At 38.7% G+C, this 13,887-nt stretch overlaps 1 protein-coding gene across 3 annotated transcripts in view; it reads right to left on the bottom strand.

Annotated features, from left to right (window-relative positions):
* ESCO1 (establishment of sister chromatid cohesion N-acetyltransferase 1) overlaps nt 1-13,887 on the bottom strand; it is a 28,875-nt gene that overhangs the window by 5,206 nt on the left and 9,782 nt on the right. For all 3 annotated transcript variants that reach the window (XM_048938809.1, XM_048938808.1, XM_048938810.1), the window contains exon 8: nt 6,040-6,171. In XM_048938809.1, coding sequence (XP_048794766.1) covers nt 6,040-6,171 — 132 coding nt within the window. The remainder of the gene's footprint in view (nt 1-6,039; nt 6,172-13,887) is intronic.

The raw sequence follows: 13,887 nt of genomic DNA, 5'->3' as shown, positions 1-13,887 counted from the left end.
GAATAACTTCAGCAGCTCCCCTGCTTGCCAGCAGTACCTCAATAGCTGCAGGACAAGTCCCGCCCCCAGCAGGGCGACAGCAGCAAGGCAGATACCATTTAGATCCTGCCTACCTCCCTGCTCTGTACTGCTTGCACTGGGCATCAACACAACCATTTGGATTCGTATTCATTGCGGTCTAACACGATTCAGGTAAGCAAACAAGTGTCATTCGTAGGACTGTGATGTGTGCTTTGAGACTGTTGGAAAAGGTGGACAAAAAAATTGGGCAAGGCTTATTATTCTCCAACCTCGGACAAGAAAAGCTTCTGATAACCTACATTAAACCACCTCTGAGCATCACTCAACAGCTAAATGGCCCTGTACTGCACCCAGAACGTTGCAGGCCTCATGCACAAAAATGCTCTCTACGTTTAAAGCCCAGGCATTCTGTTACCCTAACAGCCAGGTATTTCCAGCAAAGTGAAATCTGTTCAGAAACATTTTCTGCTATCACCACGCTGCTGTTATATGTCCAGGCAACAGCCTGTAAAGCAGAAGTCTAAACCTAATTCAGTCAAAATACAATAACTGTAAAGATAAAATTGCTCTCTAATACTCCGAACTCACTACTGTTTACCTATTTATTTTCTTAACTGATTGGTACCATATAGGAACTAATCAGAGAAGTTCTAAATTCAAGAATTTTGGAACTGATGCTGAAGCATATCTTTTAGATACAGTTCTTCAAAACCTCTCTGCAAACGCTGAGCTCATCTAACATTTTTAGTTCATTTGGTTTACCTTAGAGAAGACACATTTAAGCCCCTTGTTACTGAAGCAGCTCCATGCATTTCACACAAACTAACATTTCGTGTATCTGCCTCCCCAGCATCCTTAGTTTTCAGCCTTAGGAAGGAAGGAACTAACAGAAATCATGCACGAGATTTGTCACTAAAACTGGACTGTAATGCAGGCAGAGGGCAGCAACGTATTACCACAGTGCGAAACAAAAGAGTAGTGTCTGCAGTGTATTTTACAGTATTCTACTACAATGTCAGAAAATGCTTTTCCCTTCCCTTTTAATTGACATTACTTCAGGGCAGTGAGACTTACTGCAGAACAAGATGCCCTGGCACTCCTGTACATCGCTTGTGATGAACTGAATGAAAAGGGAAGCTCTTGTTCTCACCAGGACACGTGTTCTGCAAAGGCCTGGGGTAGAAGAAGGTGATTATACCACTCCTCTCTGACACTGGAAGCCTTTCAAAAACAGCAGATGACCTACCTGAGTAGCTGTAGTGTGGCACATACAACCTCATCACCACAGATGGGCAGATGAGTGCTGCACCGAGCCCCACTGGTGCATACTAACAGTTGCAATGCCCTCTTCCCTTCCATGCCATGGCTGTTTACCCCACAGGGACTCACAAGGTTTGAAAAGCTACCTGATATTTCATAATGTTCCAAGCTATTTGATAACTTTCCCATCCAATTCAAACAAGACTGAAGATTGCTTGTGCTTGCTTACTTGAGTATGACAGTAATAAAAGTACAGAAGAGAGACCAGAAAAAGGACAAAGCTGTTAGTCCATCAGGATGAAGTGATAAGGACAGTAAATACAGCTGCACTGCAGCACACTGGATACGTGTATGACAATGCAGCACACAGGTGGAAAGGCGGCTCCCACAGCCCTGTAACTCAAGTGTTCTGAGCTCAGTTCTACACACAGTATGTTGTGCTCAGTGACACTGTCTGACACAGATTTGCTTCTAAAGACATACACTGGAAAACACAGTGAGACTGCTTCCTGTGCATTTCCTCATGTTTTAGAAGTTCTTAGGGAAGAGTACTAAGTATGACAGCAAAGCTGGTATTTTTCTGTCAGTGCTGGCTTGACTGTATGCCCTATTTCCCAAGTGAACACATATAGATCAAAACTGGTGGTGTACTTTTCTTACACAATTTCTTTCCCCAAAATGACTGAGTTAGAGAGTGAGACGTGGTTAATACTGAATAATTCTAGATACCTTCATGTAGAAAAGCACTGGTGGAATTTTCCCTTTAGTATGAAACATTACAATAATTTGCAGCAGAGAACTAGGCCCAGTGCATTCTTCTTCCTGCCTCTTTCATCAAGTCCCAGATACCCAGCCTCCCCTTCAAGTAACAAGGAGAGGGGGTTCCGACTACAGAATGCATTAAGATCAGTGGATGCAGCTGTTCTAACACAGTTCACAAACTATATTACAGAAGATTGCTAATGGTAAGAACTCAATTTGTATATTACATTTCACTTTGCACAGAATTATCAATTTTGGAATTCATGCAAATCAAGAGAAGATGACATGAAGCCAATCAGCATCTTCAAGTCTGTTAACCTCAGCTTCCAGGAAGCTGGTTGTTATGATCTGAAAATCCTAAGAATCTCAGTGACAAACCTGTGCTGTTCAGTAGAATACCTGTTTAAAACTTAGGCAGATTTGACATCAGCCCAAACAGTTCCTTCTGCTTTCTTGAGCTCTTAACTGAGAGAATGAGCTAGAAATACAAACACTGCATTAACTGCATTCACAGCACGTGACTGTGAATTTCCCACCACAGACATTTCCTAACTTAAATATTTATCTTCACAACATAAAAACCTCATTAAAAATAATGTCTCTCTCAAAAAAAGTCTGTGCTGAAATACTGAATTGATAATACGTGGTGTCACAGAGACAGCTAGATGTCTGCTTCTTAAAACTGAAACTGAATCACATATCCATCCACTTTTTAGCACTGAAGTTAACAACTGATGTGTGTGCCATCACACAACGCAAGCACATGCCAGAATGGCGTATTTTTCTGGAGATTTTCAGATGTCTGAAACCAGAAGGATAGTGAGACAGCTTCCTGTGTTGGTCTACAGCAGCACATCTCCTGCACTGCTCCTGTTCAGTGCTGTCCCTGACCACGTTATCGTCTTGCTTTTCCAGTTTGCTTACTTCTGTTTAACAGCAAATATCACCCTTCAGGAAAGCCATACTGTTCCTTGCCAATCTGCTGTTCCCTAATCTAGAAAATACCATTCCACTTCCCAATTTTTCTCTCTTTCCACATAAGGCCTGCAACTTCCTTGTTGTCTCTGTCAGCCATCAGTGACAAAGTGAGTTTCTCTGCCATCTCCTTGCCAGGCTGTCCTACCTCTGAGGACATCATGAAACTTACAGAGATATCTAAAAAAGATTCTTTACTAAAGGTAAGAAAATAATTAAAACATATTATATAATATACATATGATATTTAAAACATATTTTTAAAAATATATTCTATTGAAGACAGTAAATAACATTGTTTATATGCAGACTATCTTCTGGTTACTTGGTACTTAAATAAAAAAGGCAAAAATAACCCACAAAGCAGCTGCATGAAGAAGGGCAAGCCCACTAACAACAACAAAGCCAGTTTTCACAGTTCACAGTAACAGAAGCTCTGCCATCATATACATACAGTCTTCTTTTTGTGATTCTGTGAGATGAATCATCAACAGAAACACCAAGTACATAACAAGAGACACTCAATAGGGAGAAAGGCTGAGAATCATAGAATGGTTTGGGTTGGAAGGGACCTTTAAGATCACCTGGTTCCAACCCTCTGCTATAGGCAGAGATACCTCCCTCCAGACCAGGTTGCTCACAGCCCCATCCATCCTGGCCTTGAATGCTTCCAGGGATGGGGCATCCACAGCCTCAATGGGCAACGCGTTCAGTGTCTCATCACTCTCACAGTAAAGAATTTCTTTCTAACATCTATTCTAAATCTACTCTTCCAGTTTAAAGCTATTTCCGCTTATCCTGTTCCTACCTGCCCTTATAGAAAGTCCCTCCCCAGCTTTCCTATAGGCTCCCTTCAGGTACTGGAAAAGTTATCTCAAGTCAGATTGGGACTGCACTGTATGTGATGAAGAATGTTAATAATGGGAAACAAATATGCTCCTAAAATATTTTAAAACAGTCCCCAAATCAACAATAGCACCACATGTGTTAACAACATAAAGCCAACATTTGGAGAGCCAACACAGTAACATCCAAGGTCACCTAGGTTGAACTAAGATCTTCTCTAAAACATTCTATTTGCCTGATGGCACCATCTCTTCTGTCAGGGAAAGGAATGTAGTTACAGGTTCAATACAGTAACTACATATAAGTCTTCAGAAACCAAGCACATCTCCTCCAAATCACCTTTTCAGAAATCCCCACTAGAAACCTCCTAGCAAAAGTAGGATAGCAAGCAAGCTTTCTTCTGGTATCTGGGCAACAAAGCATTAGTAAGAAGATACCTAGTGTACTAATTCACTGGCAAGAAGGCCTATCTACAATTCTAATTATTCTCTAAGAGGAGGTGAAGGCATTTCTGTCACGAACACTACGACTCTACAGCAACAAACCACCAACGACTGATTAGTTGTAGAGAGGTATCTACCTAGCAAGGCAGAAAACTGAGTCAGTCAAATTTTTATGAGGGAAAAAAGCCAGAGGGGAAGTTAAAGACTCAAAAACTCCTTCCTTTGCACCCTACCCTACAGTTTCTGGTACAGAATACTCAGCTATATCACTACTCTGTAGTCATCTGTCATGAAATGTAACTGAAGCCCTAACATTTCAGAAATACAGATGTTCACTTACTGAACTGACAAGGCAAACCATTTGCTTAAATACAAGCTGTGTGAAGTTTAACAAGATGCCTGGCAGCAGAAAGAACAGTAGGTATGCTTTTCATTTGAGGTAAACCTTCCCTAACTTCAGTTATTTACAGCTGCTTTAAGGCAGTCCACTCTCTCACTTTTTATATACAAGTAAGAAATTTCAGCTCTCTCAATCTCTGAAATATTTGATTCCAAACTTCAGTGCAGCTTCCTATCGCCATGTGAACCTGGCTGCTTTAAATATCTACTGAACTCATATGCCAGCTTCTGCTCAAAAGAACTAACGCTTTCTAGTGACTTATCTTTACATCTCTGGTAACACTTAAGATCTTAAAATACGTGGGAATATGGGGGGAAGGCAAATAGGAGTAAAATGGGAAAACATTTCTCATCCTACAAGGTGGCAGTCGCATAGCAGAAGAGATCTTTCAAGATGTCTGCGTTATTCAGCAAAAACTAACCAAGAGCAGAACAAGTACCAGAACCATTTACCAGGCAGTTTCAAACGCTAGCTGTGAAGGTATATTTTTGTATTTATGAATCATGGAATAAATTGAGCTTGAGATTTAAAAGCAGCCTACTGCCATTTGGTACGTACATGAAATGAATTGGTGGCCTCAGTTCAGCTATCCTGGAGGTCTTATCTACTCGAGTGTAGAGTACTGAAGGTAACATGTGTGATAAAGAAAATAGACTTTGGGGATTCTGTTCTGGATTTCAGACATGTGAACAGATATTTCCTATAGATCTTGTAATATCAGCTACTGAGAAATAGCTGATTTTACAGTGGCAGACAAATTGTATAAAATTTTTCTATCTCAGTTTGAATAGGAGAGATACTTAGCTAGAGCACACAGAACAAACCTATTGAACAATAGTTGAAATTTATACTTAAAAATTACAGTTGCACTACAAATTTGGTAAAGTTTCAAAAAACTGTGATGTTCTATCAACTGGACTGTCAGGCAGTCTTCTTGAACTGCATCTAATTAAGAAAAAGCAATTTAGAAGTCAGCTAACATTACACAATTACAAAAAGTCAGATCTGTTCCTGACAATTAGTCCAACCACTGCAAGCACAAACCTGTATTAAGCTCTCTCAAAACAGTGACATTACTTTGTCTTCCTACCACCACCGTGTCCCCACCTCCCACAACTAAGGAACTGTACAAAAGGAATATAATGGCAATGCAACATCACTATCCTAATGAATGCTTTTGAAAGTGTCATAGAGCCTGTCTACTATGGCTTTTGAAGCAATTTATTTCCAACAGTGGATTTGTGGCCTCCTGTGATATTAATCTATTCAAACATGACAGTGTAGCATGAACTTTAAGTAGTACACAGCAAGTAAAAGATAATATTTTCTTACCACATATTTTACAGCACTTATGAACTGGTTATGAAAGAGCAGGTGTTGGGTTTCATCCTCTGGATTTGATGCAGTATAAAGCATTCCACAAATATTACAAGAAATAGCACCAAATCTCTTCTGTCCTGCATCCTATGGAAGAAAAAGAAAGAAAAGAAAAAAAAAAAAAGCCATGTCAATTCCAAGCACAAAAAATATAACAGAGCTTCCATCTCATTGGAAATGCCCTTTATAACAGTGTAACTGATCTTCTAGGCACACTCAATACAGAGGCCAAATTTGAGTGAAACACAAGAAATAGTAAGTAGAGAAATCAGAATTCCATCTTTCGAAAGCCCACACAGCCTTAAAAGAGACACACACTGCCTATCATTAGAACACTACCCTTATTAAAATTAGATTTCATCCTTCCTACGTTATGGACAATGCACTTCTTTCTCTATTAAAAAAAACCCACCAACTTCCTTTGTTACACTACTTGCAGTAAATACAACCATTTCTTCACACACACTAAACCACATCCAGACCCACAGTATTTGGTGTGCCCTACAGTTCTGCAGCTACAATACGAATGGAGGATCATACAACTTTACCTGTAAACCCTTTGTGCAACCCTTCAACTCTACAACCAAGCATTCTCCAATTAAGGGCACCACTCAGCGCATATTGCTTTGGGATTTATTCATCCAGGTGGCAACATTAATTTGGAAATGTGCTCAGACTGAGCAGTCAGTGCCTAATAAGGACTGCAGCATCAGGTGAGGAGAGTGCTCTTTCACAAAGAGTGAAACAAAACCAGTGTAGATTGAAGACTCCAGCAGAAAAAGCATGTCTTCAATTTTGGCTTAATGCTCAAATGCAATTTTCTGTAACTACATCTGAAAATTGTGTTTATGAAAGCAGCAGTAAACGTCACTTTTAATCTATTTTAACATATATAACATGTTACAAAGTAATTGTATGCTCAGATGCATATGATATTCTATAAGCAAAAGATGAGGCTTTGTGCATGTTGTTTTTAAAGAAATAGATATTTGTGCACAAATTGAAAGTACACAGTTTGCTAGAAAATATATCACCCACATTTGTTTGCTAATAGCTGATACATTCACAGGTCTACTTCACAGATAAATGCATGTTGTTACAGTGCAGAAGTGTTGATTAGCTACTTCTTACTCCTTCCATCTTCAAAGATATTTTTAAGCAACTCTAAGCCCTGTGTGCCAGCTCAGTTCTCCACTGAGAGCAACTTATTTCAAGCAGTCATTAAGAGAATTCCAACACGTAGGTATCAGTTTCTTTCCAAGAAGAGACTACAGGTACAACTGCTTTGGTCACGCAGATCCAGAATTGAACTTCTCTATAAGAGCACATGCGTGGAAGTCAGCCAGAAGAAAGAAGGTGAATCTGACACGGTGTGCCAGTTCATGCATTCATATCATACACAGAAAGACAAACAGAAGTACACTACTTTGATGAAGGAAGAAGAGAGATGCATCCTGAGGTTAGATTCACAAAGTCAGGACAAGATGAAGTTTCTAAAGGTGTAAAAACTGAATCCAGTACATTTCATTCTACCTGTAGACTTCCCTTAAGGAAGCAACATAATACCAAAGGAGGTCCCCATCTGGTCACCAAAATATGCTCAAGGGCTTATCTATGAGAGAAAAGGCAGTTCAGCAGGAGGGATGCATGGTGATTATCTTAAAATGAACCAAACAATTTCTAGATGAAGGCAGAGAACATACGCCTCATGTTGAGGGTACAATAAGTGAAGAAGGAATCTACTCTGGTGCTTGGAGTACACTTTAAAAAAAAGTAATTAGAAAATCTGTTACATAAAGTAACTCCTAACATATCAGTACTGCAATGAAACAATTCAACAATGAAACTGTTCAACTCAATGAGAAATTAATGGTGTTTAAGCCAAAACACCTATCTCAAGCCAAAACCAAAAAAAATAAAATAGCTACATAGGATGTCATTAAAAACAAGGGGCTAGAAAATCCTCAAAGCTGCCAAGCTCCTTAGCTTGTCCCATCTCATATTGTAAATACACGTGCTGTCTTGGCAGTATTGCCATATTTGATAGTTTGCCTTCCATAGATGTTGCTGATATCATTTTGACACGCACTCAGTTGCACCAATGTGCGACACACAAACAGGTTAGTGCTATCAATCTGCTATGTGGACGTCAGAAAAACACTTTAATGCATCTACAGCAATCTTCTGAACTCTGTAGCCTCGACATATGCTGCCTCTATTTTCCTTTTTTTTTTGTTTAGCAAATACTTAGCAGTGTCCTGAGGGTAATAATGGCAATAGCCTTTTTTTGTAACTGAAAAAGAGTTTCAGACACACACTGCAGGACATAACGCTTCAAGGAAGGAAAAGAAAAAAGCTCTGTATCTCATATCCATATGATACAAAACTAGAACACGGAAAATAAAATTAGGAGTTATGAAGAATGCATTCTGCACTTTGAGAAAACATCTAGAGAATCTGGCTATTTTTAACCTTGCGCCATTGCAAAAGTAAAAGGGGAAAGGGCATGCATCAAGAGTAAGAAGTGCTCCCAAACAACACTGCATTCAAGGTCACCAGTTCTCCCTAATGGGAAGACATACGAACAAACCAGCGTTATGCACCACACTTGGGAGTAAAGGAAACCCTTAAAAACTCAGATGTGGGGAATTAAAAACAAACAAACAAGCCAACAAACAAAACCCAACATGCTTTCACAATCTAATTACGGTATTTATTTAAGTTTATCTTGCTTTAACTTCAAATTGATGGGCTTCAATCTTGTCAGCCAATATCAGATTCTAGAAACTGGACAATAAATATACTGACAACTATTGTAGGGAACCTGCTTTAAAACGGGGGTTTGGACTCAATCTCTTGATCTTCCAACCCCTGCAATTCTGATTCTGTGACTTGCCAGAACTAGAAAATCATGTCAGATTTGGCTCTCAGAACTCAAAGAGGTTTTATCAGAGCAGCATTTAAGAAAATGTGTGGTTGTAGGAAGAAAAATGAGTTATTCTATGTAAATCTCAGTTTTCTAAACAGAAACAACGAGGAGCAGGAATACTTCTACTTCCAAATGAGATTCTGCAAGCGTAGATGGCAGTTAAGCATTCCTGATACATCAGGCAATCCTCACTCATAAAAGTAAAGGATAGGTGAGAGGCACTGCTTTTCTAGGCTAACTGTAATGGAACGTTGCAACAATGTTGTCTCATTCTCCAGAAGGATTTCTTAAATCTGTGTTAGACAGAAAGAAAAGTCTTACCAATATCTTCTTTGAGAAGATGCATGTCTGCTGATCCTCCATGTGTGGAATAGGGAGCCCTGCAAGCAAAAAAGGCATTTGGTGCCTCTGTAGGAGATGAAAAGGGGCCTTTTTTATTCTTCCCTCTCTCTTCAGGCACAGATTAGGTCACCTCTTCCTTTATTACCTAGTGTGTGTTAGAGCAAGATTATTTTTTCTTCTCATCTTCTCATATAGAGTAAGAATATAACCCAGCCATAAAACAGGCAGGCTGGAAAGGAAATACAATGGAGAAGAACAGGAAGGAACAACACAGAGATTTTCAGGCTCCCCACAGCAAATGAAAACATCAAAGAATGCTATTTAAACAAAAGATGCATTCAAGACAGAAGTTGATGGGTGGATCCCCTTGGATGAGAGGATCGGAAGACACGACCCAACTCAGAAACAAGTTTCACTTGGAAATGAACTGCTGTGCGTGGCAATTACAACAATAGCAACAGGAAAATAAATCACCAGCAACACTCATCTTTCTGAAAAGAAAATTTAGCCAACTCAGAACTTTCAGAACTGTGATGTATCAGTTCTGTGTTTTTTGGTTTTTTTTTTGTTTTTTTTGGTTTTTTTTAAATATATTAGAGAAAATGCAAAATGAAATGTCCCCACTGGTCATCACTTAGAGCAACATGAAAAAAATACAAACTTAAAAACCAAATCTGCACAATCCATTCTCAACCCATGTGAAAACACAGCTCAAGTATATCACAGAGTGCCCTGATGTGCTTGAATTCCTGCAGCAAGTCTCAGCTAACCTTATGGAACAGTCTTCAAAACTCTCAGGACAAAGGATGCTGAACACACGCCACCTGGATTTGATAGAGAAAGCTGGGTTTTGGTGGTGGAGCAGAAATGAGAAGGAATGACAATGAGAGACGGTGATCATTAGAGTCCCACGAGGGGCAGAGCTGTCCCAGAGGGTAAGATTTACACAAGAAGTAGGGAGACTCACTGCTCTCATCTCCACTGAATCCCTTCCCAGACGTTCATACAGCAACCACTGCCTTGTTCTCACTGGGACTGCAGGAGATGGCATGTAACCACTGAGAACACCACAATATTGACCCCAAATCACTCTCCACTTCTTCAGAGAAACTGCCAACAGGACTGTTCCAGTTTAAGGAAGAAATCTGCTATTTTAAATGCTTGTTATATAAGTTTCTTCAACCTCATGAGAAATCACTTCTACACTTATTTTATTGTTTCCATCAAGGATTGTGGTTTCAACTTAAATGAAAACATCTATTTCAGTCAAATTGAAAATTATGTCCAAGTTTAAACAAAATATATGGAATATTTCAAGTATGACATCCAAATGTATAAACTGAATTAAGTTACACACCACTTCCATACACAGCACCAGAATCAAAGCACTTTTTGTCAAGCAATCCTGATCCACGCAATTACTGACATTCATAAAATCACCTACAATTCTTCAGGCTTGTTTCCATCCAGGTATTAGCTCAGATCATTAGAAAGGCAGAAGAATCTCTGCAATGCTTTATTTTTTATCACTTTGATTATGTGCCTTCACTGTTCAATCACTGTACACGTTCTTCCCTAAAACTAGTGAGCACCATTTTCAACAGACTAGCTTTATTTGCAGAGAAACATGTGTCCTTAGTGGCATAAAATGGAAGAAAACCTGTGAGCTACAGAGATACTACTCAGAACGTTCTTTTGTAGCATTCTCACTTCATACTTTCATGGTCAAAATTTTGTTCTAGATGTGGCAGGAGATCAGAATTTCACAAGAAGACAACAGATGACTTTCCTCGTCTTGGATGTAAAGCAAGATCTCATGCAAGCTGACAATACTTGCTTTGCACATTTACACTTCCTTTAACTTGTGAAACTGAAAGAACAGATGATTTCATATTCAAATATCAGGAAAAAAGTGCATAATTCTGTAAAAGTTCCAGTTTGGAACTTCACTTTACCTGTATGGTACAATTCACAGATATTCAGAACAGATTACTTCTCTAAAGTGGGGAGTTGGAACATATATTTTGGAGCTCAATCTGACCTTCCTGCAGATGTACCTAGCTCAGAACCTACCTCATTGCACATCACATTGAGTAGCACTGTTTTCCATCACTGCTTGTTTTACAAAGAGCTGCAGGATTAGATTCCCTGTTCTTTTTTTTCAGCTTAAGTGTCACACTTGGAAGATCTCTGCTTTTTAGGATGTGCAAGACAAAGCAAATCCAAGGAACACGGAAACAACTCATCCTGTCTTAGCTCTGCCTTTATACAACGATGATGATGTAATATTTGAAAGTTGCTCAGATGACTAGATGATGTACACCAAGAAAAAGAACATTGCAAGTACAGCTAGTAAGTACTGCTTCTACAAATGGAAGTCATTATTTTACTTCTTGCAATTAAATAGCCTTAAAACTTGTTAAGAATTCTATATTTAAAAAAAAAAGAAAAAGAAAAAAATCACTTGGAAGAAGAAGGAAAGTAATATATACCCTTAAGGACTGAGTACAAAAATTAAGGCATACTGTAGAAAACAGTGCCTAGCTTCATCATACCATCTTCCCAAACATTTAGAACACACAGATGATATTTTTAACATCTCAAACTCTGAACCTCAAGATACCATCAAGAGAGTTAATAGGCACCTCTCAGGCATTTACTTACTTTAAGATATAACAAAGAGTGAGTTAAATGTTCCCTGCTCTGAATAAAGAACAGCACTTCTCATATTTGTTCAAATTAAAGAAGAACAAGACTGCATCACTATTGTTAGAGGAGCATTACAGAAATACACAAGCACCTTTGAAACTACCTCAAAAAAAAAAAAAAAAAAAAAAAAAACAAACAAACAAACACAAAAAAACCCCACACCAAAAACCCACCCCCCTAAGAACAACAAAAACCAATTCATAGCACCAGTTCCCCCCAGATCTCTCAGAGCTGTTCAGCCATTCAGAATGAACACTTCAGAAATTCACCATGAATTTGCAAAACACAACTATTACCTTCAAAAAGTACCATAGTTTGTTATATGCCTTTAATTCCATTCTTTTGAGCATTTGTATGAACTATGTCTGTACTTCAAAGGCCCACTTAGCAATTCTTTCACCCCCAGATGTTAGCACAAACTACTGCTGACACAACTTTGTCTTGTCTCTGCAGTAACAAACATCAATTTCACAGGGTGGCATAACAGACATTTGAGATCCTCAGTATTTCTGGTACTGCTAACAGAATATCTGAGTACTACATTCCCCAGTGCTCTGCAGGTAAAGCAAACTATGGGCAATTACCAAAACGCTCTTTCAAGAGAACAAAAAAGTCAACTCCAAACAGGGTGAAATTGAAGTGAATTAGGTTTGCACAAAGTGATAAAACTAAAACATACTAGATGGTACGAAGCTGCTGCTTACAAGTAAACAGCACATTTTGTAAATGTGCACTGTCCAGAAATACCTACAGAAAACAAGAAGTAGGTCTCTCTCATTTCTCCTACTACTCTTCAGAGGTGACCATTCTTTATAATCTACAATGTTGCTGGATTGAACAACTGACAACTTTTACTTGAATATCTGGTGAAAAAATTACTCCCCTCAGTAGCTAAGCAGCAAGTTATTTCTTCTTGCCAAAGGTCCTAAGCAACTCATCAGTCACACTCTGTTAACTAAAAAATATGTAAAATACACTGCAGTGATGAGGAATACTCTACAATTCTAAGTAGCTATTTAATCACTCACATTAACTTTGTTGGTAAAATGACTTTTAAAGAGGCAACAGCCAAACTACTTAAGTAAATTGTCAGCTATTGTTATTGCTATTAGCTACTGTTCATAATATACTATTTTATACTGTTTACCATTCTGTGCATTCAAGCATCTAAATGGGTATCATTTAGGCAAAACAAGGATATACTTATCAAATCACTTCTTAGAAGTTCTGCTTTTGAAATATTAAAGCATTCCGAGTTTCAGCTGGTTCTATTTTGGTTAATACTTTCCTATGTATAATTCATGCCTTGCACGGAAAATACTGCAATTTAGCCAGAACATCAACGCAACATGAGAGTGGTAAACCCATTGAGAAGCATCCCATGGGCTCCTTCTTCCTAACGCTCTGGCTTCCCCTCCCTCAGCAGCTTCCCAGATCTCAATTTCCCAAGGCTTCTGTGACATACTAAGGTGAAAACCAGTGTGTTCATAGCAAAATAAATATACATTTGTTCCAAGACAAAAAGTTTGTCTCAGAACCTTGCAGACTTGAATGATGCAGGAATAAAACCATTCACAACACATCTACCAGATGCAAATCCCCCTATGCATCTGAAATATTAAGAAACTGAGTTTTTGCATGTAAGCAAATGCACATTCATTATCCCTAAAGCAAATGAACTTCTACTGAGCAGTCAGTCTTTTCAAAGCAGTAGAATTTTTCTAACAAGAATCACTTTTAAATGTAAGTCACTCTGCTACCACTCCCTCTAAAAATACCAAATGACAATTTAGCAAGGGTTTCAGTTCCATGAATCAGTAAGA

The sequence above is a fragment of the Lagopus muta genome, chromosome 3 (genome assembly GCF_023343835.1).
Source record: "Lagopus muta isolate bLagMut1 chromosome 3, bLagMut1 primary, whole genome shotgun sequence".
NCBI classification, from domain to species: domain Eukaryota; kingdom Metazoa; phylum Chordata; class Aves; order Galliformes; family Phasianidae; genus Lagopus; species Lagopus muta.
This window is presented reverse-complemented; position numbering and strand designations above follow the sequence as displayed.